This window comes from Sesamum indicum, linkage group LG12 (assembly GCF_026168435.1).
Source record: "Sesamum indicum cultivar Baizhima isolate 11 linkage group LG12, ASM2616843v1, whole genome shotgun sequence".
Classification (NCBI taxonomy): Eukaryota; Viridiplantae; Streptophyta; class Magnoliopsida; order Lamiales; family Pedaliaceae; genus Sesamum; species Sesamum indicum.
In genome coordinates, this window is record NC_142668.1 from 13,974,013 (window position 1) to 13,991,829 (window position 17,817).

Consider the following 17,817-nt stretch of genomic DNA (forward strand, 5'->3'; position numbering starts at 1 on the left):
CGATGTAATTGAGTGAGTCGAAAGTGTTAGTGAGAAGCCCTCTCCTATCTAGTACTATTTCCACTCTCCTCTGAGTGCCAAAAAAACAGTGCTAAGGTAGCCTGTGGAAAGAAAAAAGAATTTCGCCTCCTTTGTTTTGGGAAGGGAGGATTAGGAAAACACAGATGAAGATTTGCTGCTTGGTTCAACGCCCTTTGTGACTGGCTACACTCGTGAACAAAGGGTGAATAGGAGCCGAGGGGCAAGACTGATGTAATGCGAAGCGCTCTCCAACAACCACTTTCTAGAAACCTTTTAAGTGATTATTGATCTAATCAAGCTCAATCAAGTTTTAATTAGATTAAATATGAGTCAAATTTCATAATCTTGATATTTTGAAATATGTTCTATTATTTTTGTGTTTATTCTAATCGAGCTCGAGTCACAACTTAAAATTTATCTAGCAAAAAAATTTGATTTGAACTTAAAGTTTATTGAAAAGTTTTGTTTGATTTTGGCTAATTAACTTTAACAACTCAAATTAAAATAAATTTTTATTGAGTATCGAACAGTTTGATTTAATTTTTAGCCATCCTCGAGCTAAAAGTCACCCTTATATGGCACCAGTAAGATGTAGCATCTGATCCATGCATTTGTCATTGAATTTCAGAACATTAGTGTTATTATGATCACTAAACAGAAACTTCTGATCTCACTCTTAACAGATCAAAGACAATTGTGCTAATACTTATGAAGCATATATATTATTAGATGAATGTAATAATAATGACATTGGCATATATCATAATAGCAGTAATTGGTTCAATTTTGACCAAATACCTTTTTTTTTTGGTATTCTTTAATATTTTTTAATTACTAAAATATTTCATTGATTATAAATTAAGAATTTAACTTGTATTTATAGTGTTTTAATTTTAATATATTAAAATAATTATTTTTTTATAATATAGATCTTTCATTAACATATTTTCTTCCCCCTTTTTTTTTTATTTTTTCTAATTTTTCAGGTATATAGTAGAATGATTTTTGACCACCAAATTGATTTAATTTTGACCAAATATGGATTTTAACTATATTGATGTACATGTGCTAGTCGGTGGCTTACGTCTTTTCGGCGTTTGTGTAAATTCTCATGTTTGACTCTGAGTTTGATGTGCTCATCGCTTTTCCTCCAAACCGCAAACTCCCCACCAAGTTGAGATTGTTAAATGTTAACATGAAAAGCATTACAAGAAGATGTAAGTTTGATTGGCAATCTAAGTTTTCTGCCTAAAACGGTTCTTGGCTAGTTGAGTCCCACAGGGACTGGGGATTGTTAACTGACCAAAGCCCTGAGTCGTGCTGACGCCGGAATCTTGAGAAAATGGCGAGAAATGGCGAGGGATTGATGAAGAATCACGAGTAGCGTATTTATGTCATTGGGGCCGTGTAGGTAAAAGAGTACGAACAAACCTACCTGCCAAACAATCCAAGCTTTCATTCAGATCTACTGTCATGTACCTGACTTCTCTAACCATTCGCAGTTCATTTGTATAAACAGTTCAGTTGAAATAACGACATTGGTGACAAATTGCGCTATTTAGAACATCATGGGAGCAAGAGATGCGAATGAACCCATCCCTTTACTGCAGCTGGGCGTCCCATCGCAGCCTGCCGATGATTTTCCAGATTCTGATCATTTGGTCAACTCCCACCCTGCAAGAACTGGTTTGTCATCTTTTTTTCATGATGCCCTTTATTTATTACATTCAATTTATTTTCCCATTTGATTTTACAAATGCATTCCTTATTGCTTATGTTGATTCTTGGGAAACAAAATTGTATCTTGAAGGGAATACATGGACAGCAGTGGCTCATATCATAACAGGAGTAATTGGGTCTGGGGTGCTATCTCTGGCATGGAGCATGGCGCAGTTGGGCTGGATTTGGGGTCCGCTTTTGATGGTTTTCTTCGCAGCTGTTACTTTGGTGTCTACTTTTCTCATCTGCAATTGCTACAGATCTCCCGACCCTGACTACGGTCCTATCAGGAATAAATCCTATATTGATGCCGTTAGACAGAATTTAGGTATGTATCCATTTGTGTCCTTCGTGAATGATGTATGAGTAATTCAGGATTTGGTCTAAAACTGCTCCAGACACAACAATATGGGCAGCTGCATTTTACTGCCAGGATCGCCTGAACAAGTTTTTGTTTTGTTTTCTCATCTTGCTTGTTTCATCTGATCTTCAAAACTGTTTTGGGCTTTTGAGTTGGTATGTGAGGTGTGGGAGGATTTGGCATTGCAGGAAAGAAGAGTGCTTGGATATGTGGGCTGCTCATACAGATGAATCTCTATGGGACAGGAGTTGCGTATACTATCACAACCGCAATCTGCATGAGGTGCTGTTCCTACCATTATCTTGGACTGGATTTGATTTCTTGATTGCGATGCCAAGCCCTTAAAGTTTTTGTATGATGAAATGTTTTCTATACTAAATGGAGCTAAGTACTGGTTTGTAGAGATGAAGTTTCTTTGGACATGTAATATAATCTACTCCAACCATTTTATAGATAAGTGGCTGCAGAATGTTTTACCAATTCTGTATGGTTCTTTTCGTGGTATACAGCGCGATACAGAGATCAAACTGTTATCACAAGCATGGACATGATGCTCCTTGTGAATCTGAAAGTACATGGTACATGCTGTTATTTGGAGCAGTTCAAATATTTATGTCTCAGATACCTAATTTTCATAGTATGGAGTGGCTCTCTGTCATTGCTGCGATCATGTCCTTTGCCTATTCTTCAATCGGATTGGGGCTTGGAGCTGCCAAAGTCATAGGTAGATTTCTCGACCTGTTCTGTCATTTAGCATCATACTAGCTTGTCTCTGCCAACAACTACAAAATATTAAGGAAAATTGTAGATGATAAACATGTTCAACAAAAAGCTTTTGAAGTCCGTTTTTGTCGGCCGCTTTGTAATTTTTGTCAATAATGTATTCAGGAAACAAAGTAATAGAGGGTAGCATTTATGGAGTTTCAACTTCCACCGCAATCCAGAAAGTGTGGCAAGTATCTCAAGCAGTCGGAGATATAGCCTTTGCATATCCATACTGCATAATTGTTCTTGAAATACAGGTACAGGCCTTTGCACGTCAACATGCATATAAGTTATAATCCTGTCTAAATATTAAAAAAATGATAAACGGAATAACCAGACTAACTTAATCTGTAAACTTGCCAATGTGAAGGATACTTTGAAATCACCTCCATCAGAGAGGCAGATCATGAAGAAGGCATCAGTAATTTCAGTCTGTATCACCACTTTCTTTTATCTCAGCTGTGGAGGCTTTGGATATGCAGCATTTGGAGATCAAACACCAGGAGATATCTTGACCGGATTCAGCACCTATGGCCCCTACTGGCTGATCAACTTTGCTAACGCCTGTGTTGTTCTACACTTAATCGGAGGGTATCAGGTAAACAATGAAGTGAATCAGCCAAAAGACCTGCAATTTCCCACTACAACCGTGAACCAGCATCACTTGATTTTAGCTCCACATTGAATGAACATTCTTGCTGACAAGCTCACCGATATCCTTTTGCTGTCAATTTTCAGGTGTATTCTCAACCATTATTTGCTGTGGTGGACAAATGGCTGGCTGATCAGTTTCCCCCGAGCTCGTTTGTCAACAGAAACTACACTGTGAAACTTCCCTCAGTGCCAGCTTTAAGTTTAAATCTTGAGAGGCTATGCTTCCGGACGGCTTACGTTGCATCAACAACAGCAGTTGCTATGGTTTTCCCTTACTTTAACCAGGTCCTAGGAGTACTGGGAACCATCAACTTTTGGCCATTGTCCATATATTTCCCAGTGGAAATGTGGTTGAGGCAGAAAAATATAGGACCCTGGACAACCAAGTGGATTCTTTTCAGGACTTTCGGCATTCTTTGCTTTTTACTAAATATGTTCATTCTTGCTGGATCGATACAAGGAATCGCGGCTGCTAGATTCAGTTAGGAACTGTTCAATGAAATAGGATCAGACACAAAACAGATTCATACCGGGATAGTAACATACCTGGTTACTATACTGAACATAAAACAGATTCCATCTGAAGAATTTTCACGTGGAGCAAAAACAGTAATCTAATTTGGTATAACGCCATTTTGATCTTCCAACGCTACAGGCATTCTTACATGGGACAGCACGACGCTTTGATCCATGCATGATTATTGAATTTCAGAAAATTAATGTTATTACGCGGTTCGATGTAATGTTGCAGATGAATAAACAACTTGCACTAAATAATAATTTTGATCCCAATCTTAACAAATTAAAGAAAATTTGTTTTAATTAGGATTCACTTATACGTAACTAGTTTTGTGAAGCATATAAGTTATCAGATGAATGTAACAATAATTACATAATTATAATTATAATGGTAACAATAATTACATAATTACAATTATAATGGCAGGTCGGATAATTTTGTGATTGTAGATAAATAATCCAACGGTTCTATTCTGCCATATATCTATGTTCTTTGTGGACAACTCAGTTTGGTCTACAGACGGGCCTGCATTGGGCTTGGGCTGTAATAATAGCCGCAAAGATGAGATCCCAAAATATGAGAAAAGCGAATCATCGTGGACTTGGTGGCATGTACCCGTAGGCTGTTCTGCATCCTCCCCTGCAGTTATTGAATCGCCCTGTGTAGCTGTGTGGGGGCGATAATCGCAGTTGACCAAATTCAGTCCTCTCCGTCTCCACTGATGGTGGGTATGGAAATAGGTGGATATGATCAGCAGACATCACTGTTGTCGCATTCAACTTCCTCTTCTCCTTCGTCTTCTTTATCATGCAGCGATCAAGCTGCCGGGCATGCTCATAAGACTGGTGACTATGATCTTCACTTTATCATCTCTCTCGATTTCTGATAACTTGAAAATAGCACAACCCTGGGTTTTTTTTACGTAGATAACGGCTCGAGTCTTTCGGTCATTGGTCTTTATTCTTCTTTTTCATGTTCTTCCCCTATCATTTTGTGCTGAATTCCGGGGAAGGTCTGGCATCAGGTCAGCAAGGGAGAAGGGGCAGCGCTGCAAAAACTGTCTTTTTAGAGGACCTCTTTCACTTCTCTTCTTACTCTGTCCTGGTGCTGCTTTTTGCTCTTCTGATAACTGCTTATTTAATCTAACTGAGAAGCGTTTAGAAGTCCAGCCACTATTACTAGTATTCTGTTCTTTCTTCTCTGTGATTCCGCAGTTTGCTTAGAATTCCTTCAAGCAAGATCCCATGCATATATTCCTCAAGAAAAACAACTCTGAACAGATAAAAAAATTACAACAAATTTGGTTGAAACTTAATCTGATAAAGAATGGGATAATTCGATACTAAAGAGTATGATTGAGATTACAGGTCAACCCAATTCCTCTGCTGTTCTAACGAAGTAGGAGCACCAAGCACACAATATTGCTGAAGTGTTCATCATAGCTTATATATCAATGAGTGAATTTTTTCTTTTTGGTAGAACAATTAAGAAATATATAATACTATGTCTACCTCCAGCAGAGCGATCAGGGACGATATGGACTGCTTTGGCACATATAATAACAGCGGTAATTGGTTCCGGGGTACTATCACTAGGATGGAGTATGTCACACCTTGGATGGGTTGCAGGTCCATTAACCATGTTGGCATTTGCATCAGTTACCCTTACTTCTGCAATTCTTCTTTGCAACTGCTACATATCTGCTGATCTCGACAAAGGGTTACACAGAAATGGCTCCTACTTGGATGCTGTGCGAAGAATTCTAGGTAAGATTTACGAAGTAGGTTATACTCATTCAGCATGCAAAAATCCTGGAACATTCATCCTGTTTCGCAAATAGCCTCTCGTGACTTTTTATCCCTTTTTGAATTGGTGGAAGTGGAGAAATTAAGATACTATAGTTTAGAGAAACCCTGTCTCCCACATTATACACACAAAACGAAAGCTAATATATTGTTTGCAGTTGAATTAGAACAAGAGAACTTTTGTCTTCAAACAGTTCTTCTATTCTACTTAAGGGGCAACTTCTTTTTGTTCTATCTCGACTTTTACATCCTAGTGTATCAATGTAGAAACTAGTGGCTTACTATAATACAAAATGCACGCCATAAATTAGTTACCTATTGATTTGTGTAGGATCCGATGATCTTGAATTCAATTGTTTACTAAAAATGCGAAATCATAAACTTGACTTCTGTGTATGAATGGATTCTTTCTGAAACTGGGGTCGGCATTCACAAGGTGAAGTTTCAAAGTCAAGATAGAATATCTGGATTTTTCCCACACTTGTCCCTCGGCCCCACAGATGTCCAAGACACAAATTGAAAGCAGGTACAAATGTAACAATTAAATATCAACTGAAGATACTATTTACCTGAATAGTTTCCTCTTTCAACATCCAGATGTTTGAAAATATCAGAATTTTTCTTTGGATATCTTGCTCAAAATATTCTTATATTCTTGTTTATAGTCAATTATCTTTCTTCTTCTTGCATCTCAAACCTTATGCCACTTCAATTAATAGACAGAACCAGACCTTGCGTGGTTCCACCTCCTACGTAGTTACTTCAAGTAACAGATGGAGGTCTCTTCCTTACATTAGTAGTCCATTTACAGTTTTCCATGAAAAAGGAGCTCCAATGTCCTATGGAATTCAAGCACAAAAAATGCAGCACAACTTAAAGATTTTCTTCTTCTGCATAGCCTGTTAGTACAGATAAAGTTTCATGTGCTTGTGAGTAAAAAATATTACACTATGTTAAATCCTGAGACTGGGATCAAGACAATCCTTATCTTGGCCTCACAGGGAAGAAGAGTGCTTGGGTGTGTGGCATAATCGTTCGAATCAATTTCATCAAGGTGGGTATTGTCTACACAATTACGTCCTCCATCAGCATGAGGTATGATGATTAGCCTCTCCAATATTCCCACCTCCAAATCAACAAAAAGAACAGAAGTTTAGATAGTCATAGCCATAGTCTTCAATGCATAATACTGCCTATTTTTTTAACATGTTTTGTCCAGAGTCACTAGTAGCACTTTAGTAATAACATCTCATTCTTTTCTTTTTGTCGCTATGAGAGCATGTTAGACTACAATCTTAATTGTCAGCTTTCAAATGGTGCAGAGCAATTCAAAGGTCAAACTGTTACCATAGTGAAGGGCATACAGCTGCTTGTAAATATGGAACCACTTATTACATGCTTACATTTGGAATTATTCAAGTGATAGTTTCTCAAATACCTGATTTTCGGAACACTGAGTGGCTATCTGTCGTTGCCGCAGTCATGTCCTTCACATATTCTATCATTGGATCAGCACTTGGCTTGGCCAAAGTAATAGGTATGCAATTGGGAGAGAAATGCAACAAGAACAACTGGAACTATGACATTTTTGCCACATCCTATGTGTTCTGTTATTTTAACTCAACCTGAATTTACAGAAAATAGAGAAATAAAAGGCAGCATTGAAGGAGTTCCAACTTCCACTGCTGCACAAAAAGTATGGTCAATTTCTCAAGCGATTGGGGACATTGCCTTCGCTTTCCCTTTCTCTCTTATTTTTCTTGAGATAATGGTAAGGGAAGTTTACAACTAAAGTTTGTAATTCCTGATCAGAACCAAGCAAATATCAAGAGCTAATAGACCTTTTGGGATGAACTTACCTGAAGGACACTCTGAAGTCAAATCCACCAGAAAAAGTCACTATGAAGAAGGCATCTGTAATTGCAGTCTGTGTGACAACTTTCTTCTACTTATCTTGCGGAGGATTGGGTTATGCAGCTTTTGGTAATTCAACACCTGGAAACCTCTTGACTGGATTTGGGTTTTATGAGCCATACTGGCTTGTTGACTTCGCTAATGCATGTGTTGTTCTTCATCTCATTGGCGGATATCAGGTACTCATTCTAACATATTTTCCACTTTGGTGTCTTTGGTGCTGCAGTATCATGCTAATTTCTTTTGTATATATCTAAGGTGTTTACCCAGCCGCTTTATGCAAGTATTGAGCAATGGTTTACAGAGAAGTTTCCCAACAATGAATATGTGCATGGTGACCTAAAACAAATGCCTGCTTTGAGGCTCAATCTGCTTAGGTTGGGTCTCCGAACTGCTTACGTTGGATTCACCACAGGATTTGCAATGCTGTTTCCATACTTTAACCAAGTCGTGGGGTTAGCTGGAGCAATTAACTTTTGGCCTGTTGTTGTATACTTCCCTGTGGAAATGTACTTGGTGCAGAAAGAAATAAGGCCTTGGACAAGCAAATCAATTATTCTAAGGATATATTGTTTCATTACCTTGCTCGTTATCCTGTTTGCCTTTGTTGGCTCAATCAAAGGTCTTATAGCAGCAAGGTTCAGCTAAGATGGGATCACGTTTGAAGTTTGATGATGAAATTGACCTAGACAAATGAACAAAGCATCAGTCTCGAAATCCTTCATAGTGTTCTGGATTAGGACTGTCTGTCATTGCATTCTCCAGGTGCTCAAACTTATAGAAACTTCTACACTTAGAAAAGTTTTTTAAAACCTCTCTCCATAAGCTCCTATATTTATCTGAAGTATATATGTCATAAATGGTCCTTTAAATTTGTTTTTAAAATCACTTTAGTTCTCCGTTTTCACTTATTGAGTTTACCATCTCTAAAGTTCATATTTTGTTTATTGCAATCCATCTGTCAACTTTCCACAGAAAAGTCACCGGAATCTCGTCATGTGACCTTCACATGCTAAGTTGAAATACCTCCTGCAGATCTGCCTGGTCACGAGGAACAGAAAGGGACCTCAATGTATGGACAAATTCTTTAAGCAATGCAGGCCAATGAACCCGGCATCATGTAGTTGGTTGTCAAGTAAAAATATCCACATCCATCGTGAATCAAGATATTAAAAGGCAAGCACTATAACATTCCACACGAAGCTAGCCAAAGTACAGGTGATCCCAACAGTTAAGTCACTGTAACTTGGACAGTTCTTAAGGAGAGTCCAAAATTCCAAACAATAACAGCAGATTTGGAAAATAACTCGAGTCTATGAAATTAGATTATTAGAATAGCAATGTTTATTTCAAAAGAGTTGCACAACAGCTTAGATCTAAACCAACAAAAGCATGAAAGAACTTGCACTCAAGATAATCTGCAGAAGACTCACCATAGGCATCAACTGCTTCCCACCATTGTCCATAATTGGGATAGGTCATTGCCTGCCTCTGACCAGCACTATCACTTGATCTCTTCTTCTAAATAATTGAAATCTGAAGAACATAGTAGAAATAGACAAAGAAAGACAATATATCACAAATGGATAGGATTGACCAAATTAGCAAAAGCTTTGCAACTCCTCCTGGTAATTCTGATAAGAACTAGAGCCATCCTAATCAATGTGATAATCATACATTATACTATCCTTAAAACTATTATTGGCATTGCTGAAAGTTATCTTTGAATTGGTAAAGCCAGAGAGCTCATTCAGGTGCCAAAGCACGAGTTTGTTGGTACTTTCAATCCAAGTACATTGAATAGATCACCATCAACATTCCTGTGATGGCAACCTATCAGGGAAAAATTTGCAGTACATATCCAGGAAAGATTGGGAAGGGGAAGATCAACCATCAGTTCTTAAAAGCATGCAACTTTAAATACAAACTGGAAATTGAGCATCAAGAATAAAAATCACAAGCTTTATACTCAATACTCAAAGGAGAAAATCCAATCTCACTCTAGGGTCAAACATATATAATTTATCAATTTATGAAATTGTTTCAGAATTTTTCAGCAATTAGAGCCACATTTCTTGGAGACAATACAGGATCGAATATAGGTAGCAAGACAGTCTGAATAAGCACATTTCCCTGCTCTTGGAGAAACAACAGTCTATCAAGCAGCAAGATAGTTTCCAAAACAGGGCCTAGAGCAGCTCGCAATGTCCAGTAAGGGCCAACAAGTCCCTGCAGTTAATTAACAAACATGTCTGCCTTAAGAAAGATAGGGATAGTTAAATCTAAGAAAAGACTATGCTCTTACGTAGAGAAATCCTCGCAACATGACACCATCTCCAACATATGCATTTGCGTTTCAGCAGAACCAACATAAGATACCAGAATAAATGCTAAAAACCCAGTAGTCCAAACTCAGAAATAGGTTATAAGATACCAACATGCCCCCCCCCCCCCCCGGCAAAAAAAAAAGAATATACATATATATAAACTGATAATAATCCAGGAAGATAGACAGAATAACACAGAGTGGTTCAAGGATTTTGACAAGGAAAGAAAAATGACACCACAGATATACACCAAACTCAAATTTGTTTTCACTGTCTAAGGAAAACAATGAGGAATGGAATGGGGAGAAGGAGGGTGATGAATGTGTTGGGGAGGGTGTATCTTTAGGCTTTTCCCTCATATGCTTCACCTTTTTGTGAGGAAATTATATCCTCATTGATTATGTTGTATTTCAGTAACCTCTTTCTATTTTGTTCAAAAGCATTCATTTTAAGAATCAAAAAACAGATAAATAATAAATTAAAGCTTCATTTTCACTGATATACTGCCTGTTTCAATTAGAATTTTGATCCACTAAAAAGATCTCAAAACTGGCATGGTTTCAGTAAACACTAATTACAAAGGTAATAGTGGTGGTCCATATCCAACGGCGGTCATATATTTTCCTACTGACAGCATGTTTACCGATCATTAACAATTTAATTATAATCTCTTCAGCAGATGCGCATCAGCCCACATCCTGAAGAAAATTAAGGTCTGAACAGTTGTTCCACACAGTTCTTGCTCCTTCCGGTTTCATGTCAGTATTTACTAGGACTTCATGTTTCTCTAGTTAACTCCTAAACCCACACAAAGCAACACCATTGAACTATTGATAACAAATAACCAGCTGCGAAAAGCAATCACTTCCAGGAGGACCAGGACACTTGATTCAACATGCTATATCAGTCACAAAATTTAGCTGGTTTTCTAAACTTCAAAAACAATGCTACAATAATACATATCAAGCAGGCAAAACATAGTGAGCAGTAATAGTTTGAAATAACTGAACAACGAAATTAACTAAATCCAACTATTATAGCTGTGAAGCACGAAGACAGAAAAAAGTGCAAAGACAAACTTACGGAAAATTCTTCAGCTTCCTCCCACAACCTAGAAAATTCAATATCCTGAGGGACACAGAGACCAAGCCGACCTAATCCAGACTTGCAGAACTTCACAAACATGGAATATCTATCAGCAGAGTTAGCCTCTTTATTTGCAGATTTTGGATATGAAGAATGTTCGTTAAGCAAAGCATCCTTAGCATAGGTTGAACCTGCAGGAGAACCATCAAATAATGACGAAAGCATCCAGACAACAAGCTATGAAGTCCTCTGAGATGGCAGCTTCCTAGCTTACAACAAGAGTGTAAAAGTTATCTAGACGACACTACAGCGAAAAATCAACTTTAACTTTTTACCAAGGGATAATCATTCAGACACATAAGATCTGATCGTATGATGAAAAAACACCCATCTTGAGACACAGTGATAATACCACGGGTGATTGATTATGGAGTATTGGCAACAAGGTGGTAGTAGTGACTCTCGTGGTATTGTTGTCGCTGGGCTTTTGAGTGGGGTCAAATGTAGTAATGTGGGAGGTAGGCGTGCAAGGCTGATGGGGTGTGTTAAGGGGAAATAAATATGAAACAGAGTGAATGGGGAAAAATGGATTAAAACAAAACCAAAGGTTCATTTATTTATTTCCAGTAAGTTATGTAAACAAAAAAACCTCAATAAAATAGAAGTAAATAATTTTATATACTTAGGGTTCATCAGTCATCACTTAAATTTAATTTATTAAATATTATATTATTACCTATATAAGCATTTGTTATATAATAATCGACACAAGCTAACTATATTCATAAGGAGAAAAGGATCAAATAATATCAGACTTACAACAATTTTGGGAGAAAGTTTGAGCCATGTCCGCATTACACTCCAGGATCCTCCGATGATGCTGCCGACGAAAAGCCTTCCCCTGCCGCCCTATTGCTGGGCTTCGAGTTATAATCTCTGGGTAGCACTGAAAGAGAACCTTCAACCAGCAACCATATTAGACATTTTACTTAGCTGAGATCGATAAAAGTACAGATGCATAAAAATGACTCATGTATGAAATAAAGTTCCTCAATATATGAATATAGAATGATAACATAAGGAATGGTTCTTAAAAGACAAAAGGCAATCATGTGTACCATCTGAAATGCAGCACGAAAAGTATGAAGCTCAAAATTGTGAAGGCCGGCAGCTTCACCCAAACCTCTCCATCTCTCCGCACTCTAATTAATTAAACCGATGTCAGCAACCAACTTCATACTCAAAGAAGGCCAGACAAGGAGATTTTGAACAGTAATAAGCTGGATTGGATTACAAAGGTATAAAGCAACATTCACTCTAGCATCCATGACAGAAATGTCAATTTGAAACATCACCTGACAGGCTAGATCACGAGCATTCTTTCCCAGCTGTAAGTTTGCAGATTTAGCACCTCTACTCACTGGGAAACCAAATTGGCAATCACCTTCTTTGATGCCTTCTTCAGATAATAAGTTATAACAGCAACCGATACTAATCACTGCTTTGACTTCATCACATTCCATGAAAGTCCTAGTTATTAAATAACTAGAAGTCAGCCAGTAAAATAAGCAAATAACAAGCGAAAGCTTCTATATCAGCTAATGTGAGCAAAAACAGCTTCAAATCATACAATCAACTGCAAGATATAAGATCAAGTAATACCATGCCATAAAAGATGAAGAATGAAGGCATATGAACTCATTGTTTACATCAGGTTTGAATAAGTCAGATGAAATAGAACTTTACAACATGTTTTAAGAAATAAGCAACCACTTGCTGAGACTGAATAATGTAGACTCTAGGAAATCAGCAAAACACAAACACAATGCGACTTTCACCTAAGCATTGTCACTGAAAGATCTCCACAGGCATGAAGTCCAGCTAGAACCATTGTAGATTTGTCATCTGCTTTTGACGAATAGGGACATTCACTAGCAAGATCTCCTGCCAGAGGCTTTGAATCAGTGTTGTCTCTGAAAATAGTTGGGTTCTCCATCTCATCCACTTGCCTTAAGGAGCTGCTGATATCTTTCAACATGGCAGGGGACAGCACACGACATGTCACTGTTTTTGGTATGCAGAAACCTGAACTGGAGAAAGTTTTAAATTGTCTATAAGCTCAAGAGGAAAAAGAGAATTCTCTCAACCAGGTTACACAATTCTGGAACAACAAATCATAACTCAACAATTCTTTTATATACAATGAAGAAGACTTAACAAAAGCAGCCACTGACAAACATATTAAAACCAGTTCGGCCAATACTCATGAAGGAGCAAAGTATGCAACCAATGACCCCCAAGAGAAGCAAAGACTGGCTTGTCAGATAATTGACCATGCAAATTCAGGAAACAGTCTCTGCATTAATCCTTCCTTTATTGTGAATTCAGAAGTACATAAACATTTCAGAGCCAAAACAAACAACTCCAAAGGCATTTAAAGCATTAGAAAGGCAAAATATGAATGCATACTGTTAAAGAGATCAAGGGACTGATACTAAGGTGAGTCCATTTTGAGTTGCCCCCCATTTATATAAGTATAAAATGCAGAAAAGTAGGGTATGAATGTGAATTAAAGCCTATGGAAATTTTAGATTGACAAAGGGAAATAAAGATGCAAAACGGTATAATACGCGTTATCTACTTTAAAATTCCAAACGAATGAGAAAAACAACAGCACAGTGGGGAAACATGCATCCTAACAATCCTATATTCAAATGATCATCATCCAAAAATGGTTCCTCGGTCAAAAACCAAGCATCCAGTATGTAGAAACTTCATGGAAAATCAACCTATTTCAAAGAAAAATAGCAAGTTCTAAGCTGCAGAAACGATCTGAAGCCAGAAAAGTAAATATTGCATGCCTTAAATAACAAGTGAACCAAGTCTTAAACCAGAGAATCAATACAGCACCTCAGAGAAAAGATGAAGATGCACATGTGCAAGAGAGAATTTGTTGAAAATGTTCAAATGGCGTATGTCTGTGAATGAGATATTAGTGAAAGAGGACTGATGGCAGTTTAGCAGGTAAACTTAAAGGAGGGAAACATTAGATCGGCTTGTGCAAGGTGAAAAGCAAGGAAAACAATCATGATAGTAACTGAGCCTTTGTGAATAACCAGTTTGGAGCAGTGGAAAAAGGTGCTTCGTCTTTGCAGAGGAACATAGAGAACTGCATGAGCTGGTGAGAATGAGAATATGCATACCAAAAGGTTAATTTAAAAAAATTAGCCATACCGAGATTTACATTTCTTAGCTGCATAATATTTCTCAATTCGCTTCGCACGTGCATCAGTAATACTTCCATGATGGGAAGAGGCATCAATTGCTATTACAGAAAGCTCATGTTCGAAGGAGAGAACTTGAGCAAGATAACCCTGCAAAACCATATCAAAGAAAGACATCTAATTGGCATGAACAAGCTAGAGAATCGAATGGACTTCATTGAACATTAGCCACAGCACATCTGTATCCAAGTAACCTTATTCAATATTATGTTAGAATAAACCTAAAAGAATGCAGAATTGAAATTGAGATATCAGGAAACTATTCACTGTATTTTAGAAAGAGATAGACAATCACGTGTAATTAAAAAAGAAAGAGGTTTCGATACCTGACCAGAACCAACATCAACAATTTTGTGGGACCCAACTCTTCTAGCAATGGAATCAATAACACCAGCAAGGGCTTGAATCTACTGCGGCAAACATAAATAATATGTAAGCATTGCAAATTCCAAAATTTCAGCTGTCAGGATAAAGCCAAAAGAAATCACATTAACTTAATGTGCAAGCATCTAGTTTATTAATTTAGATATTACATCAAAATCTCTCAGTTCATCTGAAACTTCCATTATACAGGCAAACAGATATAATCAAGGATAAGGAGACTATTCCAACCATCTTTGACCTGTTCAACTCCAACTATTCAGAAACCCATTTATGACCTCATTTCAGCAGCAACATCCATGAAAAGTAAAAGAAAGTTTACCAAGACCACTCCCTAGTAACTTTATTCGTTAACTTACAATCACAAAATTAAAGGCCATCCCCGCTTAGTCTTGAGGTCTATTTAACAAGTTGATCAAAGTGCTTCAAAAATAAGATCCTCACAGTTCTTGCAAGGAAATGAATATAACTGAAGAGCAAAAGGAAGGTGGCCTACTTCATGTTTTTTCTTTTGATTCATGCCTTGGGCAAGGACACTGTTCAGTGGTGCTACTCGCAGACCTGGGAAAGCCTGCAGCGACAGAACAATAAAACTCAAACAAATTGATGCCTATTAAGAATCCCCACGTAACTTAACCTTTCAGTCAATAAACAATTGCTCAGAGAAGGTAAAACCACAATGAATATGATCATATGTTAGAAAGGAAAAAAAAGAAAGAAAGAAAAAAAGTCCCAGGACACATCCATAAGATCCTTGTGTCCTTCAAAAGCACAGCGGCGTCAAATATGTTCAGTCATATGAAATGGTTGAAGCAAATAAGACATGTAATCTTCAACCAAAAGGATTTGACACAATTAAGCAAGAAGAATTTATTACACTACTGGTCGCAAGGTATGATTAACATACAGAATGGAGATAAGAAATACCTCCTGCAGATCTGCCTGATCACGAGGAAGAGAAAGGGACCTCAATGTAAGGACAAATTGTTTAAGCGAAGCAGGCCAATGATCCTGGCATTATTTAGTTATTTAGTTCAGTTCAAGACATTTAAGCATCTGTCATTCAGTCATAGAGCAAAAGGCAACAACTTGAGAAAAACCAGTTCCGGGTGTTGAGCATGATAGATGCAACACCAAAACAGAAACCCAACAACTGACCACAAAACAGACACATAAACAATCAATAAGAACCTAAATCAAAAAAAGAACTGGTGACGCAATAACAAAATTATTTAGTTTGGTTCAAGATATTAAGCATCAATCATTCAGTCAGAACATAAAGCAACAACTCAAGATGGAAAAGTTCGAGACGTTAGCAACAGAGATGCAGCTACAAAACATAAATCCAACAACTGATTACTGTTACTGCACAGACAAATAAAACAAACATAAAGTGAGTCTAACCAATAAGATCCTAAATCATCTTCTGACACAAATATAGGTGTTAACAGCCAAAAGTACAGGCGACTCAATTGCTTAGCAACTACAGCTGAGGCTAAGGTTTCAACAATAAACAGTAAATTAAATCTTTATAAAATACAAAATAAAAAATAAAAATTGCACTTTATTAATTTTAGTAATTTTAGAAACTTTAAATAATTGGTACAAGGTGAAATAATGTTCGAATTGAATTTTATAATTAATCTCATTAGCATATGAAAAAAGTTAATTTAATATTTTTAATTACAATAACAGTTTAATGTATTTGTATATTCTATCTATTAAAAAAGAGTTAGTAAATACGACAGACATGCACAATTATTTTTTCACTGTCTTTAGTAAATTTCCAGAAAAGACCCGCAGCAAAGATGAAAACCCAGGCAATGCAGAGAACCAACCTGGACCACTCCAGACGGGATTTGCAGAAGTTTATCCGCAGGCTCTTTCCGCAGGCAATCCATCCACTCTTTATCAACTGCTTCCCACAGTCTGTCCTGTCATGTGCCTTCAAATATTCACACCACCGTTGCATATATTAAGCAACACGAGTGAAAGTTTACCGCTTTCGAACATGTCAGAGGAATCTACCTTGAAGAAATTGACGACGTGGGCATCTAAGAAGAACCGATAAGGCTTGAGGAAGTCTATGATGGCATGGATCCATTTGAGGGTTTCACTAGCCGTCTTGCATGAGTAATTGCGCGCGCCGCCGCCATCAGCCATGCCGGAGTGCCTTCACGTCGTGAGCGCTAAAAATTTTTCCCCGCACAGCCGCCTCTGCCCGAAGTTAAGCGATTTAATGAAATCGCTACTACCCTCGCAAAAAGCCATCATGCGACTACTTAGAATTTGTCAAATTTGCCTAGCCCAACTGTCATCTTTATTTTCACCGTAACCCTAGGCCCAAATATCATATCTGCTAGCCCAACGTTCGAATTGAATCTTAGATCCAACAAGACTTAGCCCAACTACGGATTCATCTAATCCAAATATATGTATAATGGCATACACCCACACCCTCAACATTTGAGGTTTTTTGCACTTTATCTCTCAATTTATTTTTTTTTTTTTACGTTCGACCGTTCAAAAGTAGAATAAAAATAAAAAGGTGAACGATCGAATGTAAAAAAAACAATTGAGGATAAAGTGTAGAACACCTCAACATAATACATTTGATTATTTAAGTTTAATCATTTTGATCCATTTAGTCCTATAATTTGCATTTGTTTGTATAAACCACATTACATGCTGTAATTTATTCAATTTAGGACTAAACTTGCCCAATAATGTAGATGGCCAAAAAGAAAATGTGTCTCCCTCTCATGCAATTGTGGCTGCTCAAATGCAAATTAAAACAATTTTTTTTTTCAATCTTAATTTTTCACGCGTATTATTGGCAGTTCTAAATTCCCAACTTCTCTCCTTCCCTCAAATCCTAATTTTTCCCCGAAATTAATTAAAAATTTATTTCTACCCGACCACTAATCCATCCTCAGGGTTCCAATTTTTCGAGACAAGGAAAAAGGGGGGCAGAGGGGGG

The 17,817-nt window shown here is 37.4% G+C and overlaps 3 protein-coding genes and 1 long non-coding RNA gene across 13 annotated transcripts; 2 read left to right on the forward strand and 2 right to left on the reverse strand.

The window, feature by feature from the left end:
* The first annotated feature begins 1,104 nt into the window (after positions 1–1,104).
* LOC105175019 (putative amino acid permease 7) lies at positions 1,105–4,172 on the forward strand. Its single transcript, XM_011097313.3, has 8 exons — positions 1,105–1,440; positions 1,541–1,707; positions 1,832–2,068; positions 2,290–2,383; positions 2,611–2,825; positions 2,990–3,123; positions 3,237–3,464; positions 3,605–4,172. The coding sequence occupies exons 2-8, from the start codon at positions 1,590–1,592 to the stop codon at positions 4,004–4,006; spliced, it is 1,428 nt and encodes a 475-aa protein (XP_011095615.1). The 5' UTR covers positions 1,105–1,440; positions 1,541–1,589; the 3' UTR covers positions 4,007–4,172.
* A 412-nt stretch (positions 4,173–4,584) lies between these two features.
* Positions 4,585–8,695, forward strand: LOC105175021 (putative amino acid permease 7). Of its 4 annotated transcripts, none has more exons than XM_011097317.3 (7): positions 4,585–4,885; positions 5,558–5,806; positions 6,847–6,940; positions 7,168–7,382; positions 7,483–7,616; positions 7,711–7,938; positions 8,018–8,695. In XM_011097317.3, exons 1-7 carry the CDS (start codon positions 4,762–4,764, stop codon positions 8,405–8,407), a joined length of 1,434 nt encoding a protein of 477 aa, XP_011095619.1. In that variant the 5' UTR covers positions 4,585–4,761; the 3' UTR covers positions 8,408–8,695. The 4 variants fall into 4 exon arrangements, with proteins under 4 accessions (XP_011095619.1, XP_020553992.1, XP_088732266.1 ...); XM_020698333.2 differs by having other exon boundaries at positions 5,561–5,806; XM_088876140.1 differs by lacking the exon at positions 5,558–5,806 and having other exon boundaries at positions 4,586–4,885.
* Positions 6,708–8,444, reverse strand: LOC110013008 (uncharacterized). The gene is made up of 3 exons (XR_016063023.1): positions 8,341–8,444; positions 7,284–8,258; positions 6,708–6,971 (listed from the first exon to the last, which is right to left on the reverse strand). It is a non-coding gene; the product is annotated as an uncharacterized LOC110013008 (long non-coding RNA).
* A 998-nt stretch (positions 8,696–9,693) lies between the features above and the next one.
* LOC105175022 (S-adenosyl-L-methionine-dependent methyltransferases superfamily protein) lies at positions 9,694–17,109 on the reverse strand. Of its 7 annotated transcripts, none has more exons than XM_020698329.2 (12): positions 16,866–17,109; positions 16,676–16,771; positions 15,765–15,848; positions 15,334–15,408; positions 14,783–14,863; positions 14,417–14,546; positions 13,011–13,257; positions 12,528–12,702; positions 12,291–12,374; positions 11,992–12,130; positions 11,170–11,363; positions 9,694–9,988 (listed from the first exon to the last, which is right to left on the reverse strand). In XM_020698329.2, the coding sequence occupies exons 1-12, from the start codon at positions 16,998–17,000 to the stop codon at positions 9,803–9,805; spliced, it is 1,626 nt and encodes a 541-aa protein (XP_020553988.1). In that variant the 5' UTR covers positions 17,001–17,109; the 3' UTR covers positions 9,694–9,802. The 7 variants fall into 7 exon arrangements, with proteins under 7 accessions (XP_020553988.1, XP_011095620.1, XP_011095621.1 ...); XM_011097318.3 differs by having other exon boundaries at positions 13,011–13,262; positions 14,407–14,546; positions 16,866–17,107; XM_011097319.3 differs by having other exon boundaries at positions 13,011–13,262; positions 14,407–14,546; positions 16,676–16,766; positions 16,866–17,057.
* Between the last annotated feature and the right edge of the window lie 708 nt (positions 17,110–17,817).

Excerpts from the sequence above, each read along its gene's own strand:
- LOC105175021 (XM_011097317.3), top strand. The coding sequence starts at position 4,762 with ATGGTGGGTATGGAAATAGGTGGATATGATCAGCAGACATCACTGTTG. Across the intron at positions 6,941-7,167 it reads ACGTCCTCCATCAGCATGAG|AGCAATTCAAAGGTCAAACT; the intron begins GTATGATGATTA and ends CAAATGGTGCAG. Across the intron at positions 7,939-8,017 it reads ATCTCATTGGCGGATATCAG|GTGTTTACCCAGCCGCTTTA; the intron begins GTACTCATTCTA and ends TATATATCTAAG.
- LOC105175022 (XM_011097318.3), bottom strand. The coding sequence starts at position 17,000 with ATGGCTGATGGCGGCGGCGCGCGCAATTACTCATGCAAGACGGCTAGT. Across the intron at positions 16,772-16,865 it reads ACGTCGTCAATTTCTTCAAG|GACAGACTGTGGGAAGCAGT; the intron begins GTAGATTCCTCT and ends GGCACATGACAG. Across the intron at positions 11,364-11,991 it reads AACTTTCTCCCAAAATTGTT|GTTCAACCTATGCTAAGGAT; the intron begins GTAAGTCTGATA and ends GTTCTCCTGCAG.
- LOC105175019 (XM_011097313.3), top strand. The coding sequence starts at position 1,590 with ATGGGAGCAAGAGATGCGAATGAACCCATCCCTTTACTGCAGCTGGGC. Across the intron at positions 1,708-1,831 it reads CTCCCACCCTGCAAGAACTG|GGAATACATGGACAGCAGTG; the intron begins GTTTGTCATCTT and ends TGTATCTTGAAG. Across the intron at positions 2,826-2,989 it reads TGGAGCTGCCAAAGTCATAG|GAAACAAAGTAATAGAGGGT; the intron begins GTAGATTTCTCG and ends TAATGTATTCAG.